Source organism: Ambystoma mexicanum, chromosome 8, assembly GCF_040938575.1.
Source record: "Ambystoma mexicanum isolate Mex_15411 chromosome 8, UKY_AmexF1_1, whole genome shotgun sequence".
Lineage (NCBI taxonomy): Eukaryota > Metazoa > Chordata > Amphibia > Caudata > Ambystomatidae > Ambystoma > Ambystoma mexicanum.
In genome coordinates, this window is record NC_090929.1 from 1,567,037,144 (window position 1) to 1,567,056,256 (window position 19,113).

The 19,113-nt window shown below is 44.9% G+C and overlaps 1 protein-coding gene across 1 annotated transcript in view; it reads left to right on the forward strand.

Annotated features, from left to right (window-relative positions):
* The window catches only part of SMC3 (structural maintenance of chromosomes 3), a 1,173,064-nt gene that overhangs the window by 115,692 nt on the left and 1,038,259 nt on the right, over window positions 1–19,113 (forward strand). The window contains exons 3-4 of the mRNA XM_069611771.1: window positions 2,495–2,533; window positions 2,914–2,981. Coding sequence (XP_069467872.1) covers window positions 2,495–2,533; window positions 2,914–2,981 — 107 coding nt within the window. The remainder of the gene's footprint in view (window positions 1–2,494; window positions 2,534–2,913; window positions 2,982–19,113) is intronic.

The following is a 19,113-nucleotide window of genomic DNA, read 5'->3' on the forward strand; positions in this document are numbered from 1 at the left end:
TAGACAACCAAGGCACCCCAATGCTACTACTGTGGCGATTTTGGCACAGTGTAACATTGTGTAACCTAATATTTGCACGCAACAGCGACCACACGCACAATGTGCACTGTCCCAACATCATCATGCCCAACCATATGCCATGAGGTGCCTAATGGAACGTCTTTCCCCTAACACCACACAGCTTCAACCTCCTTCCGTTTAAAAACTGATACTCAAGTCTGAAATGCCACACTGGCCGTATTTCTTTGATGCCTCCCTTGACATACCTTCTCCACATCACCTTGGATGAAATAATGATATGGGGCTCTTGGAATCGTATGCCGTTCTTTCAGCGACAGCAATTTTTCTGATGGTTTTATAAAAGAAAATATTTTGCCGAAAAAACCCATCGAAAAATATAGGAGTGGGAAAGGGCATATAAATGGTTGGGGCCGAGTCAGGGAATAATAAACAGTTGAGAGCAGAGGGGGCCAGAAATAATAAAATACATTTTTTGTGTAAACGTGGGTTTTTCTGATGAACAATTTTCATTAAAAACCCATCCAAAAATAGCCATCGATGAAAGAACCTAGAACCCTTGGAATGAGGGCCACTGGCACTCCTTTGTGCAGTACTAGAATTTCAGGTGGTGCTGCAGGTCGGTATCCAGGTGCATTGGCAGACCTCTGTGGGGCCAAGTTTTACAGGGTGCACTACATGATCAGATTCGGGTGCTGCAGTTTTGTATGCCGAGACACATTTATTAGTGGGCCTAACGTGCACCGTCTTGAGGTGCATTATCAGCGTGGTGTGTGGACACAAGAATAATGAAGGGTTCTACAGGAAACTTTTGCAGCTCTTTTCCATGATTGTCTGGCTCCTACTAAAGAAATACTGTGAGGTGCTACATTCCGTGATTACGGTTCACCCGTCCTTTCTTTATATGCGTGTCAGTGCAAATGCATACAACGTTTTAACTTTTTTACTTTGGCTATTTGCACAAGTAGAATTTTGTCCGAGTCGATGGAGAACCGAGAATTCGAGGATAATCACAGATCAGTTTTTAAGCACCTAATGGTGTACGAGATAAGCTAATAGTAGGTGACTAACTATGGCTTCGTATCGACTCTGGATCAAAGGTCTCCTTAACTTTAGCCGCGGTAAGATTTCTATGTAAGGTTTTGGATCTTGGCACTTTGGACTGCGTGAAATAAGACCGAGAATCGTAAATTCTTCAGGGTTGATTATAGTCTTTTAATGAATATTATTTGTGTGTGATCTGTATGCTTCTTTTTTCTTTGGATATCTTTGTACAATATGTGTTAAGTTTTTATTAAAACCATAACACTAAAATAAAAAATAAAGAATTTGAGGAAAAATAGGAAAGAAACTGGGTATAGGCGGTCCATTCACACCTGAGCCAGAGAATGAATTCCAGACCTTGGCAAAACCGTAGGGCAGGGTGGGTGTGGATAGGAGAGGGGAGGGGATGCCGGGGGACAATCCAAGCTAAGCCTGTGGACTACATTCCAGACCATGGTTTGGTGTGGCGTGAAGGGTAAGAAATAAGGGGAAGAGCAGCACCCTTGTATAATTAATCAGGTTTGTAGCTGTAATAAAAAACGATGTTTTAAGTGAATGTGTGGCGTGTATTGGTTATATGACTCTGGGCCAGGCATCGAAGTCCTTGTCTTTGTACTGTACAGTGCTGTAAAATGTGTCTGAGGTTTCCATGCGTCTTTCCTGAGACCACACTGTTTGATGAAGTGAAATGGTGTGGGGGAAAGGAGGGCATGTCACAATACTTTGGTTCCTTCAGTTAGATCGCTTGATGGAAGAAAAATGCAGCCTTATGAAGCAGCCTTTGCCCTTAATGTTTGTGGGGTTGTAGCCAGGAGTTTCCATCCCCGGTTCTCACTGTGAAAGTAATGGCTACAACAAAAGCCCAAAAGAATGGCTTTGTTGGCGTTTTCTTTAACTCAGCATGTGCAGGGTATTACCTCTTAATGGTTTATGCACAAATAACCAAATCCTTTCATGTCGTTTTCTAGTCAAACTCTCTCGTAACATTTGTTGACCTAATGTTTTTTAGGAATTCGCTCTCAATTCTTGCTTTAGATTGACCTACACCTAGAAATGTGTTTGACAGCTCAGTGCTCATTGGTTCAAAGCCTCACTTCCTGTTTATGTATACATACACCCAGCTAGTTATTTTGTGTAAATAAACATCTAATCTTAACATTTGCAAGCACATATCTCATTATATGATCTTGTGTTTCATTGAGTGATCGAATTGTGGAGGCTTCTAGATGCATAAAAGGTGCGTCTCTTGCAGGCTCGTTAAACAAAAGAAAAATGAGAAGAAAAATCTATCAGCATTTGATATATTAATGATGCTGTCCTTGCATTCTTTCTGTAGTTTGTGCCTTTCCCGTGGGGTTTGTCTGAATGCATTCTGCTTACTTTAAACGTTTAGAAGTCTGAGTACTTGACTTTTTTTTCTTCTTGTTTTTAGTTGGCAGAAATGGATCTGGCAAAAGTAACTTTTTTTATGGTGAGTACGGATCCCTCAGCACCGGACCAATCGAGCTGCGTTTATCTCTTGGGCGATGGTTTAATGAAGATAATTCAGTGTAGTATGAAAAAGCAACAAACCATGCGACCTACCTTACTGTTCAGCAGTTTTATATTTTTGTCATTTGAAATTGAGCATGTATTTAGTTTTTTGTTGAGAGCACTACATTTGGCTGTAAGTGCAGCGAGCTTAATTGTGTGCAAACGGTACTGGTTAATTAACAAATTTAAAGAGGAGTCTACTATTCAGAAGAAAACTTAAAATATAAAAACCATGCTCACATCAGTTGATGCATTTTCTGTTTATAAATAAACTAATGCAAAAAATGGTATTTAATTCTTGCATGTTTTCTGTTGCAGCAATTCAGTTTGTACTCAGTGATGAGTTCAGCCATCTTCGCCCAGAGCAGAGATTGGCCCTGCTGCATGTAAGTAACCAAGCGGGTAGCATGGGGAATCAGAAGAGGGCTTCTTCATCCACTATTTCTGGCACACATGAATGAGTTGTAGTTTGCTTTTGTGGCAATTTGCCAAACAATTCATGTATTGCCATTTGTTGATGAATACATTATATTTTTCTGTAACTTCCTTTGGGAGTCAAGTTACTTTCGTGCACCCCTGTAGGGCATTAGCAGACAAAGAGACTTGCACATTGAATATTGATTTTTGTGTTTTTTACACTTGTCCCCTTTTTGTGAACCCCTTAGACCTGGCTGAAAAGAGTGTAGCTCTACAGTGTTGAACTAATTAAAGTTTTCATATCTGCCATAATATGTTTTACTTCTTGAGCCAGTCCTTTTTTTCCACTTTGCTTGCTGAGATTTGTAGACCCACAGCTCCAAATTTATAAAAAATAAAGGTCCCTGCATGCAAAGTGAAAAGCCATGACTCAGTAAAGGCGTCCCACATCATATGGGGCCAATTAGAAGCAATGAGTTTGAATGTCCTTGGGATTTTTTATTCTTTCTTTTTTTTTATTGTGTATTTCTAAGGCGTTTATACATCAAGAAATTGTGTTTCAAAGCGCCTACAGGGCAAAAGGGGAGGGAACATGGGAGAAAAAGGCAAATAGATTAAAGCAATGAACAGGAAAGGGGCGGTCCTACTAGGCCTTGAGAGCATTAAGAACGTGCAAGTGCAGGTTGATTATTATTAAAATATTGTCTTGGAACCTCTGGCTTGCTTTCTTAATTAAGGATAATATGTTTGGGAAATGTTTTCGCTTTGGTTCGTCTTGCGCAAGCCCAAGAACTTTCCCTCTAGCAATACAATACAAAATCCCCCTGGGCTTTCCTTTTTAATCATGGCCCCAGTTTCGATAAATATATAGTTAATGCGTTGAACCCCTAAGGCACTCAGTCAAGAGCATCAAGGGGTCTGGGACTTTGACTGGTGATGGCTCTCCTTGTGGTGGACTGCCAGCTAGGCCTCAAGAGCCAATGGCAAACTTTTTAACTGGGGCAAATTAATATGTAACGTTGAAGCTAGAATTACTGCAGCTGTTTGCACCAGACTTGCCCTCAAATGTTTCCTCATTAATATATTTCTAGTGTACTTGTCCAACTTGGAGGATGTATTATAATTTGTCATCACTACTTACCCAAGTTGGGAGCGCGTACATTTTGCACTACCTGCATTATTTGGGTATGGTCACTATTTCTCATATTCCTTTTTCAGAAATCAAGTTCTCCTACCCTTTTGAATGGATTGTGTCCTCCCACGTATTCCTCATTTTATGATAATCGTATCCCAGCTTCAACAAAAAATGTCATTGGGGGCGCTGTGTTCGAGACCGTGGAGTCGAAGTCCCTCGAGGCTGCCGTCGGACGTCGACGTCATCCGTTGTATAAAGGGCTCGAGCAGCGCCCATTACCTCAGTTCCGTTTTTCCGATGCAACTGCTTTGTGTTACGAAAGGCGCATCAAGAATTTCTTCGCCGATGTCCTCGTCTTCAACTCCCTCCACACCCAAGTCAGAGTTAAAAAAAATTCTGAAGTGTGGCAGGAAGATGTCTATAACTGACCCCATCGGAATTGCCTCTGGTGCCTCAGCCCAGACCATCGGGATCGGGTTGATGAGTGCGGGTCCTGTCGGGCCATGTCAAATAAGGCTCTTAAGGAATGCAGAGGTAAGCCAGCGGTGGGGGAGGAGAAATATAAGTCTTCGAAAAGTCAAAAGAATTCAGATGAAATTGGTAGAAAATCTCGTCACGAGTCGAGGAGGTAGAGATCGGAAAGTCGCTCGAGGACATCTTCCTCGTCCTCGACTAAAAAGTCAAAAAAGCAACATCATAGATCTTCTTCCTCTTCTGAGAGGAGAGTAACTTACCCGTCTAAGCACGATTTCCCCCCAAAAAATGGGAGGCCTTCAGGGCTTCCATGCTTAAGATATTTGAGAAAGCGGCCCAGACCCCCTTGAAGTTGCCGCATGGTGATCATGCCTCTACTCACTCTAAAAGTGACAGAGGAAAATCAAGATCCAAACACGCAAGGGTTGAAAGAGTCAAGAGTGTCTTCAAGGGAAAGTTTGCTGACGCCTCGCACTAAGTCTAAGCCCACGGTGCATAAATCGGGGCTATCGGAATCGACATCGAGATCCAAGTCTTGACTCGACACCGTCGACGACCATAGCGTTGAGACCACTGACGAAAATGACGTCGACACCTTTAGCGGTATTGAAGCCTTCTTCGACTGCATCGAAGCCTCCTTCGACACCGTCGAAGCCAGTGTCTATGCCTCGGCAAATTCCACCTTTTTGTGCCTGAAAAGAATTTCCACCCTCAACCTAGGCAGGAATTTATCTTTAATCCATGTCATCTATATATGAGAAACATTCCTCTGAAGAGGATGTCACTCCTGGAGCCAGAGAGGTTCCTGATGAACTACTGGACCCACAGTCTAAGATAACAGACCTTTATGACTGTCTACAAAATGCTAGTGGCTTAGATACTTCACCTGAAGTGGATTTTGAAAGGCCAGATCCTACAGATCATGCTTATCCCAGTTATAGGAATCTTATGGGAAGGGTCATTGATTTTATGGGTTGGAAAGCAGCTACCCCGGATTTTGACCAGGATGACATGACTGACATCCTGAGTGAGGGTCCCTTAAAAGATCCCGTTCTTTCATTTCACAAAGCACTGCAAAAAAAGGTAATGATACATTTGAATACTCCTGATTCAATTGCAGCAGTAAATAAGAAACTGGTTCCAAAATATCGGCCAGCTTTGTCAGATCCAGAATATTTATCCAAAAATCCATCTCCTGAAAGTCTAGTGGTTCAAGCTGCAACTTCCACTACTCAATCAGCTTACCTATCAATACCACCAGACAGGGACGATAAAAAAGTTGATGCTTGGGCCCGGAAAGCTTTTACTTCGGGCAGCATGGCCCTGAAATCGACTGTTACTTGCACATTAGCAAGATTTACTTATACCCTGTGGGACTGCATGTCATCAGCGGCTGAACGCATCCCGGAAGGTGAGGAACGGGATGGTTTCCTGGCTATAGTGAAGGATGGTAAAGAGGCTATGGAGGAATGCCTTCAGTCAGGATTGGACACTGCAGATAGTATAAGCAGGTCCATGGCATCTAGCACGGTCTTGCGCAGATGCGCATGGCTAAGAAAATCTGGTTTTGCACCTGATGTGCAATCTAGATGACTTAATATGCCCTTTGACGGCCTGAGGTTGTTTGGCAGCAAGGCGGACGAGAGCCTGGAGAAGCTGCAGACCTCGAAAGCGGCAGCAAAATCATTCAGCACCGCTATAAGGAAACCTCAACAACACTCTTACGCAGGCTCATCTTCCTGGAAGAGTCGCCCCTTTCGCTTTTATTTCCCTTTTAGAAAAGGGAGGGGGCAGGCCAGTGCCCAGAGGCCAACAGAGAAAACCTTTTCGTAGTGGAAAAGGGAGAGGTGCTAGATCAGCCACAGCAGCGGCTACTGCCTCCTCAGCCACTGCTGCGGCCGCTGCAAAGCCACTTTGAGGTCTTAACCCACAAAACCCTGGTTGGAGGCAGAATCACTCGGTATCTGGACGAATGGCGGGGTATTACATCAGGTGCCTGGGCACTAGAGATAGTGACCCATGGTTACTGTCTTCCTTTTCATCAAAGACCTCAAGATCATCCACCGGGAGCCAACTCCCCCTATTTTCTCATCCCCAAAAAGGATGGCAGGATTGAGACCCATCTTGGACTTGAAAAGCTTCAACAAGTTCCTCAGGAAGGACAAGTTCAAGATGGTGACCCTTTCTCAGATCCTTCAGGCTCTTCAGATTCAGGACTGGCTGGTTTCATTGGACCTTCAGGATGCTTACTTTCATGTGCCAATCCATCTCAAGCACAGAGTACCTGAGGTTCGCAATTGGTGGTGGATCAGTTTTGGGTTCTACCATTTGGGCTAACCTCCGCCCTGAGGGTTTTCACCAAACTGATGGCAGCGAGTATCAGAAGAAGGGGATTCACGTCTACCCTTATCTGGACGATTGGCTAATTAGGGTGAGTTCATCCGATCGAGCTCAGGAACATCTGGCCTTGACCTGCCACGTCTTACACAGTCTGGGCTTCTCCCTCAATTATGAGAAGTCACAAATGATTCCAAGCCAAAGACTCCAATTCATCAGAGCGATCCTGGACACTTCCTCAGGTAAAGCCTGGCCTCCCGAGGAGAGAGCTCACCACATTCTGCAGATGGTAATGACATTTCAAAATGCCCAACATCTACCAGCATTCAACTTTCTAAGGTTGCTAGGCCTCATGGAATCCTGCATTTTTCTGGTGCCAGAGGCCAGATTGAGGATGAGAATCCTTCAGTGGGCCCTCAGGACTCAATGGTCCCAGTTTTCAGGGGAGAGGTCAGATCTTCAAGTCCAGACCAAAGTGGCTTGAGATCTCCTATGGTGGGCTTGCAAAGAGAATATCCTCAAGGGGGAACCTTTTTGGCAACCATGGCCGGAGATAAGGGTAGTGAAGGACGCCTCATTCACGGGGTGCGGAGCCCACACCAACAATCTGGCAATCAACGGTCGTTCGTCTCCATCGGACCAACGATATGTAGTCTTTCTCCCCGTGTGAAAACCCACACTTGGGATATTCTGCCCTTTTATCACTGGTTTCATTGAAATTCACCACTGCATGCACCTTAGCCTTCTTCTAAAACTGAACTACAGCAAAACTGATGGCTTCTCCCCTTCTCACTTAGCGCCCATTAGTAATGACCTTTCTGAATGCAGCGGGGAAGAACATTGAAGACTGCAAGACTCCTATTTTAATTGTCTACGTGAAATGACAGCCATTTGGTTGCTCCTGCTTTCAACAATACTTACTCAGGAGAGTCTTAACTTACTTTATTTTGTCAAATTAAGTATTGTGGAATTGAGTATAGAAGCTCCTTTTAGTTTGGCTTGTGTGACGAACCTGAGGCGGTCATCCCTTCTTTCTAAGAGAGTCTGGGGGGGAGGGGCACCTTGATGAAGCTGTGACAGTACTTCACCAGAACTGGTGATGAGCTTTATATAATGTAAATAAGTGTTTTTTAAGTGTTTAGTTGTATAATTTGGAAACTGGTCCTCGTATGTATTTTGTATCTGCAGAAGTCCGCTCCTGAAGAAGGGGCTCATTAACCCGAAACGCGTAGAGCATGAAGGACTCGTATTTGAATTTGTGAAAGAATGGAGCATTTGGCGAAGATTGGAAGACTTCCTTTGAAATGCACAATGTTTTTTGGTTTTGAATTACTAATGCATTAAATTATGTATTGTATATAAGAAGATTTAGTCCCCCTGTGGTACTACGGACGGTCATTACCAGGTCCCTCCTTGGAAAAAGCGACATATACTCTTGCCAAATCAGCCAAACTCCTTTATCATGTTATTACCAAGCTAGTCATCATAACTTGGATAATAACATTGAAAAGTCAAATAATAGAGTATTGCACATGTCTTGAAAGTTGATAGTGTGACAAATAACATACCGAATATAAATAGTTGCCAACCCAAGTTAAATAACAGCGATAAAATCCTAGATGATACATAGTATTGTGTCTGTAACTTTAAGACTGGTACGGTGACGGAGAAGATGATCAGGAGGAGAAGGATCACTTGCGAGGTATCAAGTAATCGGTCTAGTTTCCAGCGGCCTGTGATTGGCTACACAGAACAGAATACAACAAGCCGCAGGAGATACATGGCAGCTCGGACGCTGAGGAGATGCGAGAGCCATCCCCTGAAGAGGACAAGCAGGAGCCATAATTGGACACAACCCAAACCGTAGAAGAGACAGAGCGTGCAGCCGAAGGGATGCCTGAGTCTGCAGAAACGCTGCAGACACAGCTGGACGTCCAGACGCTACCGGAGCCTCCAGGAAGACCACGGCTGCCCAGGAACCGCTGGTCCTGCCAAGGAGAAGGCAGACAGGTACGCAGGTGGCCCGGGAGTTGTGAGAGGGCTGGGGAAGCAACAAGGTGAACTCATGAAACCAAGAACAAGAGGGCCTGGCACCCTACCCTTTGGAAGTCAGAGGCAGGCCAATGAGAAGATAACCAGATACAGCATTGCTGTTCAAATCCGGGACACACACCCAAAAGCATGAGGGTCTAGGACCCTACCTAAAGAGAGGGTCTGGGATACTGCACTGAATAAGAGACAATACATTCTTGGCAGGAGATTTAATCAAACAAATACCACGCAGCTGTGTGCATGTCCGGACCTGCACCCAAAGTCCTGAGGGACTGAGTCCCTGATGAAAGCGAGGGTCTGGAACTCTGAGCCAAATGAGTTGTACACTTGAAAAAGAGTGACTCTTGTGGACACCACGCAACATCGCAAGCCTGCGGCTTGCACCCACGTATGTAAAAGGGGTTTCGAGCCCTGAGAGAAACAAAGCAACAATTCAACAACGATTATTTGATCGATAAGGGATAAACTCAGTTTGGATAAAGAAGTTGTGAGTGGGAGACCCGCAATCACATGAGAGACTAAAATCAGATGGTTAAAACCCTATGATAGAAGAGGGGGAGTTCTACACTTGATAGCGGATGTGCCAAGCCAATAGGACACAGGATCTGTGAAGCTATCCCTCTTGAGCTATATTGTGATGAAAGATAAGAGGAACTTAGGGGAAATGAGCCAAAAACCCTATCAGTTGGGCACTTGTATTTTTGGAATATTATACTGCATCACTTTTTACCACCAGCGAAACTGGGTACTTTTCTGTTATTGTGAACACTTATTACTTTTGAGAAGAGAACAACCATACACAGTATTCTTGGGTTATTAGGCACAGAAGTAGGTTTTGGGGACACGACTGTGGCGGATCTTTTAGTTTCAGACTTCCTGACCAAGCCATTAGTTTCTTTTGAGAAGGTGAAATTCCTCTTAGCTTTAGGGATAGGGAGGAATGTTTCCAACCTCATTGTTATTAAGTCTAGGGGCCTCATTACGACCCTGGCGGAAGACCATGGTGCTGTTAGCACCATGGTCGATGCCGGAGTCCGCCATTGGCGGAATGGGGAATTACCACCCCATTCCGAGGTTGGCGGGGCGGTAATTCCCCATGCCGCCTTGACCCTCCCCCATTCCCATTTTTGCCCCATAGGGCTCAATGGGGAAGGCACTAAGTACGGTGCCGCAAATTGCGGCACCGTACTTAGCACCAAGGTCCCTTTGCAGGTCCCTACTTTAACGGCTGCTAAAACCAGCCGTTAAGGTCGGGTCCCGCAAAGGGACCTCGTAATTAGGCCCTATATCTAAAAATATACCAACATTGTGTCCGTACCTTGCTTCTGCACCCTTACACTTAACAAAGTATCCCTTGATAACAGCAATTGCAACGTATACAGAATGCTTTGGCACACAATTTTTATTAAAAACCAAACTCTGCAATCGTCTTTTCTGGGTAGTTTCCAAGGCAGTTGGCACTTTGCACTGACTGCCTGTCCAAAATTAAATGGGGCACAAGTTCTTATGCTCTAGTCTATGCTTCGCTTTGTGGGGCCCGACTAAGCCCAGTCCTGATAAAAAGTCCTAGATCTATGACCGAACAATAAACATCTTTACCAATTAAGGAGTGGGTAATGTGGCTTCTCTTGGGATTCACAGTTCCTACAACTATTTTCTTCATTGTATAGGTTTGAGTGCTTTGCATGTCAGTTCAGTGTGTGTTTGCGTGGCGGATTAGTGATTTAAGGAAGAGTTGGCAGGGTGGGCTAGCTTCAAGTTGCTCATGGCTAATCCTCAATGCAGGATGTATTTTAAAATTTATTTTATTTTCAACTTTATTTCAATCGCAAAATCGAGCAAAAAAATAACTAAAACATACAGCAATTGTTTAATGGTCTAATCACAACACCATGACTAGTATTTGGTGCTCGGAATCTAAGTGTTGCAGTGCTTCTCAGTGATTAAATAATTACCTGGGTGCATACCAATCTACAAAATCTGAGAAATGACCCTGCAGGCTAGAATCCAGGGGTAAGCACTCCGCCCCAGATTCAGAGAACTTGGATCGGGGCCAGTGAAATAAATTGGTGAGTAAAATGCTTCTTTCATAAAGTGAGTTACAGTATCTGGTACCTAGGGACTTCCACCCCAGACCAGCGATGGCCCAAAGGAATTGGCCTTTCCATGAGGTCCAGCCGCCCACCCCCTCACCCACCACCCAGGAGCAGAAACAGCTGGAAAGGCACAAGGAAGGCATAGGAAACCGACCAACTTGTTCTGGATGGGTTAGATGGCAAAATGGAGCAGCAAGGCAGCAGAAGAATTTCCCACAACGATGGTAACAGTGGAGATTACCCAAGTCTTCCCAGATAAAAAGCAGAGGTTGGGTGGTCCTGCTCCACCTCCCTTCTGTATGACTAAGGAAAGACTTGTTCAAACTGCCCAGAAACCGTCCCAGGGTGGGACATCGAATCCAGCCAGTGAGTAGGACAATGAAGAGCAACCCAGGAAGGACGTCCAGTAGCCATGTGGTGAAATGTAGCAAAAGAATAGTACCCTAGGTCAGTATGGTCAAACCTGGCCCTAAAATTCAGAAGTTCCAGCTTTGTGGCAAATCAAATAGCAATGCTCGAAAGAAAGATGGCGGAATTTAGGAAAACACAGGGTCCGACCAATGTGTATGCCGATTCACTCATTGACTGGCCTAAGCCAGCTCTCCAATACCACAAAGCTTTTAGGTTTCGGTGGCCAGCCAATTAGGCTTGCCCTAAAAAGTGCCAAACATTCAGGTCTACCCATAGAGTTTGCGTATTTTGCTGTCTATGGTCATGGACTACTCTTAATCGTTCCAAGCGACTACGGGGGTACAGGACTGGGCTCAAAGTGAACCCATGTGTGCACGGAGGCAATTTTAGGCCTGCCTCATTTCCATAAACCAAGGGAGGTCCCAAAACAAAATAGTCGATGGTAGGACTTTAAAAAATGCATTAGTACCCCTGTCGCTACCATACTGGTATATTGGGTCTCTAATGCGGTAAAACCGGCTACACCCCTTGGTGAACTTAAAACTAGCTGCCACCAGCCTACTCCACAACTCTAACGTAGGATGATTGTGATGAAATGACTACTGCTCTGCTCAAGGATGAGTAGTGGCTAATGTGAGGGACCAGAAATGAGACAGACACACAAAGGTAATATTTTCCATATGAGACCTTTTTTATTAAAGAAAATGGGTTGGATAAAAGGCTGTCCCTATCCTAACCAGAGTTTCCCTGCCTAGGAAACTACTCAGGATCAGTCTGTCTCGTCGTCAAAACTAATAAACAGTCCTTGTGTGCAAACTATATCTGACTGTCACACTTCAACAGATAATCAAAAGGTGCAAGGTAAATGTTCTGAATTTTACTAAATGAGAAGGGTGTAGAAATCAATATAAAAGTTCAACAAATAATCCTTTAATCCAGGAAGGGGTTCCCTTCACCTGGATTACTTCAGGTAGGTCAACCACAGTGCCTTTCTTAAGGTCTGAGTTTTAAAGGATGGCTGAGCTATTATTTTCATGGCAAAAAGTGTCTTTTCCTAAACAATGATGCCTCAGAAATAGTAGAAATGTGTTTTCCTGTGACACTGTTTGGAAGGTGGCAAAATAAGTCTCTTCAGCTTTAAAGGATGTAAGAATGTCTATTTTTCTCAACCACTTCACAAAGAACAGGATGGCAAAATGTATTTCATATTACTGTTCCAAGAATGATTTCCTGGTGTTCTGGCTTGCCAGGAATTCAATTAACTCTTTAGATCTCCTGGTATACTCTCCTGCCAGGTATCTTTCATTATATCTGTTTGTCATTGGCTTTAGGAGTTATCTGGTATGCTCCCTTGCCAAGAATCCCCCGTCCTCCCCCCTTTCTGGTTCTTGCATGTCCCCTGGTGTTAGACCCCTGCCAGGTATCTTCCTCCAAAAGGGTTTGATGCCTGATGTGTTCAGTTTACCAGGTTTTTCTACAATGTTCACTTTCTTTATTTTCCAGTATAGCACACTTATACTCTCTAGACTTCCTTGACTTTGGATTTCACTTGCCTCAAGCTTCCCCATATGGACCTCTCACATCTGAAGACTTCAAGTTCCACTTCTCAGCTTCTACAACAACACTTATTTTCTTAGGACAATGTTTGCTCCAAATTTCCCCATATGAATTCTTCATGCATGGAGACCTGTGCAAATTTTGCCTTTCAGCTATCATTCACTTTTATAATCACCTCCCTATATTGACATTTCAGGCATGTGGAATTGTGCAAGTACAGTCTTTCAAATGTACTTGGTCGGTATTCAAATTACCGTTTTAACTGTCCATGTGCTTGTCGGTACACCCCGGGTTTCCCACTATCTTTGGGACAGCTCACTAGCGTTTCTTTGCGTCCCGACCTCCTGCACCCTGCTGCAGCGAAGTTTCAATGCGAGAATGCCATCTCGCTTAGCAGACCTGTTTCCAGCATTCTTTGTTAGGTAAGAATTGGTGCAGCCACAATGTGTGAGACTACACAAGACTTGTTATTAGGTAACCCACCTTTTGGTGTAGGTCTGTACTACAGAATTCGGTAATGACTGAGCAGCCAGGCCTATCTCAAGAGGGGTAAATGTGAGCTGTACAGATGAAATCAGTCAATACAAGTAACCAACTAACACTTAAACAAGGTTTCAGTTATAAATATATATTTATTTCTGGAGCTTGTGGATCTGCTTGGATCACATGCTCTGCATAGTCTGACATCTAGTGGAAGTCGCAGAGTATTACAAGATTTGTTTTCGAAACTCAAACCGATGTCGACAGGGCGTGATTAGTAATACTATCCTTATTGTGACGTGTACTGTACCCATGGTCCTTCACGTGTCGAGGTCCCTCAGATTGTTTTTTTCCGCCATCGAAGTCTGTCGCAAATGCAGAGTTCTCTTCTAGGCTGATGCCTTTGATTTACTAAAGTTATATTGGTAGAATTTCTTCCTTTCCTTTATTGTTCGCCTCACCGCACGACTGCTCATCCACTTGACGGCTCCTGACAAACACCCGCAGTGTCGACGACTGATCAATCGGGGCCCAGACGCGGCTTTACAGGCTTCTTCGGGTTTCGGCCCTTACAGTAGGGAGAGAGGAGGGAAGTTCTCTATACTGACTCCTTTTAGAGAATGTTTATCCTATTATCTCCTTTTTTCGAACAACTGCCCTGTTTTAAACCTAATGGACAAACCCCCATTTAAATGTTGTCACTCCTTCCACTGTAAATGTCTGTGGAAAGACGCGCACCGAGTGTGCAACCACTGTCTCCCGAGGGATCATGCCGAAAAGCACTGTAAATCTTGTCAGCTTTTCCAGCCAAAAACTCTAAAAGATCAGCAGACAAAATGCTGAGCCGCTCACGCTATGCAGGCCGAGGCTTCCATAGACACACGGAAGACTCCAGCGAGGGAAGTTACGGAGTCATGAGTGACGCCGAGGGCGATCGGGATCCATCCGGACCCCAAGTGCAGGCCCCAGACTCCAAGAAGCAGGCCGGCGGTCCTGTCATGGAGAAGACACCCGACAGCCACAGCACACACAAGCACAAACACGCAATGGACATACCCCACGGCCGACTCTCGAAGACACCGTCAAGGCCCATGCAGTGACCTGGGAAAAAGCCTCCGGTTCCTCACTGTCTGCTGGGCTATCACGCACTCTTTTGCCTAATGCCAGTTCCCAAAAACCGAAAGCGAAGGTCGGTTCGGACACTGAATATAAAATGGCCCTCCTTTTGCTTGCCGAAGAACAGGCATTGAAAGGCATCTCCACGTCTCCTAAAAAAGTGCCAAGAATAAAGTGCTAATTAAAAAAACATGTTAGCGCCTCTCTACAAGGCAAGGTCGCTGTAAAAACAGTAATATTTCAATGCCTTTAACCCCCAACGTCACAGAGACAGAGCCTGCCGCTCCCTTAGGCAACTTCTCTGGGGCTATGCGCCATAAAGATAGTATTCCCACAAAGACCACCCCAACTAAAGATGTCACCCCTTTCCAGGGCCCTGTCATCTCGGGCTTCCCACCAGAATGTCATTTTGCTCGAACAATTTAACAAAATCTTAGCGAGAATGTCCTGTTTCGTGGACTTCATGGACAGACACCCAGATCAATTAACAGTACTCAGAGATGCCTCACAGCCAGGGGCATCAGCAGAGCCACATGCTGCCAAAAAGTCTCTCCTTGAGCCATAGCCCAGCACCACTGCTCTAGGCATTTCGGCCAAAGCATCCCAAAACATCATTCAGTACCAAGACCCATCTCAAGACTCGTATTATGATGACCAAGCAGGGTCTCGGGGATCTCTATAGCGAGGATCAAGACCAGTACTGCTATGATGACGATGACAACATTTATTTAGTACAGTAACCAGACCATCAGGACCAGCCGGTTGCAGACTCGCCAGTTGACAACCAACTACAGTATAATGAATTGTTACTGAAGGCGGCGCAACATTTCAATATTGACACTGAGACACAAGTTGATAAGGACTTTGTGGAAAACATCCTGGGGGACAATAAGGCAGCACTTGCTTATGGACACTTGACCCCTGGCATTGTGTTTCTGCAAGATGGGAGAGGCACAGCAAGTGGATTTCGTCACGGGCTAGTTGATCCCACCAGCCCAAGGGGAGAAGTTGTTCCGTCCGGAGCAAAAAAGGAGGTAAGCACAGCAGAAGGGCTTCACTTGGCACTTCGAGGTCCAGGAGGTTGCAGCAGGATTCTTGTTACAATTTCTTCTTCGGATGTTTCTTCCAGTGGTCGACTCTGCCTGTAGTCCCAAGAATCTCACCTTTTAAGCTCTTTCTCATTCATTCACAGCCCTAGACTGTCAATGACACAGCAGGGTAGCTGTCCTTAGCAGACAGACAGCCAGCCAATCGGGACTGGTTCAGGCACATCTAGAGACAAAGGATAGGGGTGTTTCAGGACCCTCCCTCACTTCCTGTCCTTCCAGACACACTGGAGCCAGGGGCGGGCTTCAGAGCTGAACCCTGCCAAAGACAACACACACAATGGGCTAAAACTTGTCTCAATAAAAGCCAACAAAGACCTCACAAACAGAAAATGGCGAAAATGACAACCATGGACATTTTAACAAAATGACCACCCATGGGTGCTCTACTGTAGCTGAGGGTTCAGCCTGCGGTAAAGCACACTGGTAGTAAAAAGTAAACCACTGCCACCAGCCATTTAAAGTAGTGAGGGTAACAACATTGTTTACATGAGAAGGTAGGATAAGGGGCTAGTAGATAACCCCCCAGCACTCCACATAAGATGGTGGTGCTGGACCTACAAAGTAAAAAGGTAAGAAATATCAATTTCACCTTACTGGTCTTGGGAACAGTAGTGCACCAAGAAAAGGTATTTAAACCTTAAGAGAAATCTACAGAATTTCACAGTGACGCTGCACTGAATGTGTTACACCATGTCTGCCTTTTCCTGCTGCTTTGCCCATCGCTTTGCCTGAACTGCACCTTCTTTCTCAGACTCCACACACCACTCCTGTTTGTCGGTGGAAGTTATCTTTGAATGTCCCTCGCAGTTGGTTCTTTCTACAACAACTAGACTGCACGTTGTGTAGTCAATCCACATTTACTCCTGTCGCTCTTCTTCGTCTCAGTATCTGAGGCACTGTGTGAGTTAGAGTCCATAGAATTAACTGAGGTTTTAAGGAGATTCCGTTTGGGATTCTTGCCTACTATGATATGAGTAGGAGAGGTTAGTTGTGTTTTAGGTATTTGTTAGGTATGAATGGTTATTGGTTCAAAATGGTAATATGCCATCAGCGCTTTAGGTAGTATAGTGCTGTCTTCAAAAGGGGGGTGGGAGAGGGTGACCCTGCACCCCTCTAAAGGAGTAGTCCTCTTCCCCTGGCAGTCCTCTTCCCCCCACATGATCCTCCCTCATAGTACCAGCCCCAGGGTCAGGATCAGGTAGCGGCTTCTGTCTCTTGTTCACCTGGGAGGAGATTTTAGACTGGGAATCAGTGATGACTCCACAGAATTCATCACACTAAACTGCTCTCTAGGAGGAGTGAGTTGATGGTGGTAGTAGTAGTCCAAACAACTTGAGTACAATGGTACAAAATAAAAGAATGGTGCATTAAGAATCTTAAAAACAGATATTTAATCAAACTAGAACATGCAACAACTAATGGTAAGATGCTCAGACTCACCCCTGTAGGAGAAACACTGAGAATGCAGACTTTTTACAAAGGGCACTCTGGGTAGATGAGCAGGGGTATTCATGTAATAGATTGTCAAAAATGTCATTGTTCAGGTTTTTGAAAAAAAGGTTAGGGAAGGGGGGCTTAAAAGTCCCTCTAGTTTTTAAAATGGACTTGTGGACAGGAACATTTTTGTCTTGTTCTTGCACCTCAACAGCATCAATTAGTGCGTCTAGGTGCTTTGAGGCACTGGTTTGTCGTTAGGGTGGGGGGAACTGCACCACTGGGTTTAGCATACAGTGCGTTGGGCAACGTTTGTATGCTGTACCCTTTGGGACCACTACACACAACTAGGACTACAGGTGTAAGCAAAACCAACCTTTGGTATAAGTCTGTACTACAGTTTTTGGTAGCGGAGCTGAGCAGCCAGGCTGATCTCAAAAGGGAATGTGAGCTGTAAGGATGTTACACAGAGGACTACAATCGCAGGTGTTCAAATAAACTCTTACACTGAAGGTTTCTTGGTTAAACACTTATCAATTTATTCAACAGTTAGTTATAAAACATTCACTAGAAGGAGGCAGTTAAATATCACACACAAATACACTTCTGTACTATACTCGTTAAGTTTGAGGCATTCAGACTACTTTGAAGGAGGAGCAAAATGGCATTCAGAATACTTTGAAGGAGGAGCAAAAAGGAATGGGTTCAGAACATAAACGGATTACAATTTCTTAGACAGTGCAGATACTTTGAGTTCACCAGAAGAGTCAATTCAATTCAATAGGCTAGGCCAAAGTCAATGGGCTAAAGTTTTGGATAGGTAAAAATGGTTCTGGTAAGTAAAGAGTAAAGACTCTGTAGAAGTTATCAGATGTAGTTTGCAACAAGACAAATTACATGTTGGGTCACAAGCTGATTGGCCCTGCTAGTTGAGAAAGTTTCAAGCACTTTCACTGTGAAAGGCAAGTACTGTCTCGTTTCACAGTACCTTACAAATGAAGAAAAAGATGCAGCTGAAGACTTCTGTTCCTGAGCCTCTGTTCCCTCTTGTCATGGGGACAAGAGGGAGGACGTCTGGGAGAGGGGGGAGGACTCCTGCACTGGGACTGGTCAAAAAGCTGGCAACTGACAAATATTCAATTCTGCTAGCTGTAGTCAAGCACACAAACTGGTGTCCCTCACCCTGGTTATTCGGTTTCCTGCAGCACTCTGAGGAAAATACAACCAGCTCCGAGAATGGTATCCAGGTGGCTTACGGTTCGAGTTGATTGGTCCCACCAACTCAAAGGGAGAAGTCGTCCTTGCAGGGCTTCTCTGTCGAGATGAACTTAACGATTCGGACCAGCAGCAGGGCTTCATCGGGCAAACCAACGGTCCAGGAGTTGTAGCAGCCGTCCCCTTCAAGCTCGTCTTCAGTTCTTTCGTTTAAGTGGTCGACTCTGCCTTCCAAGCCAAGCGACTCTCCTTTTATCCAGTTTCCTCCCATTCATTCTAGGCTAGCTGCCGCTCACCCAGCAGGGTGGCTGTCCTTGCCGGACAGTCGGCCAGCCAATCACGCCAGAGTGCATTTGGGTCTCCTAGGAGACTAAGCACAGGGAGTTTCGGGCACCTCCCTCACTTCCTGCCCACCCCAGACACTCGGGCGCCAGAGGTGGTCTTCGGTCCTGAAGCCCGCCAAAGGTGAATGAACAAAGGGACGAAACCGGGTTTGGCGCGCCGAGCAAAACTCTAAAAGGACCTTTCCACAAAGAAATGGCGAAAAAGGAAGACCAGGACCTGTTTTTACAGAGGTGCCTCAGACGCCATCTTGAAAAACATGGCTCCTGCGATTTAACGCTACCGGTGTTCGCGGTCGGAAAAATTCATGGTAGTTCGTTGTAAAACCACTGCCACCAGCCAT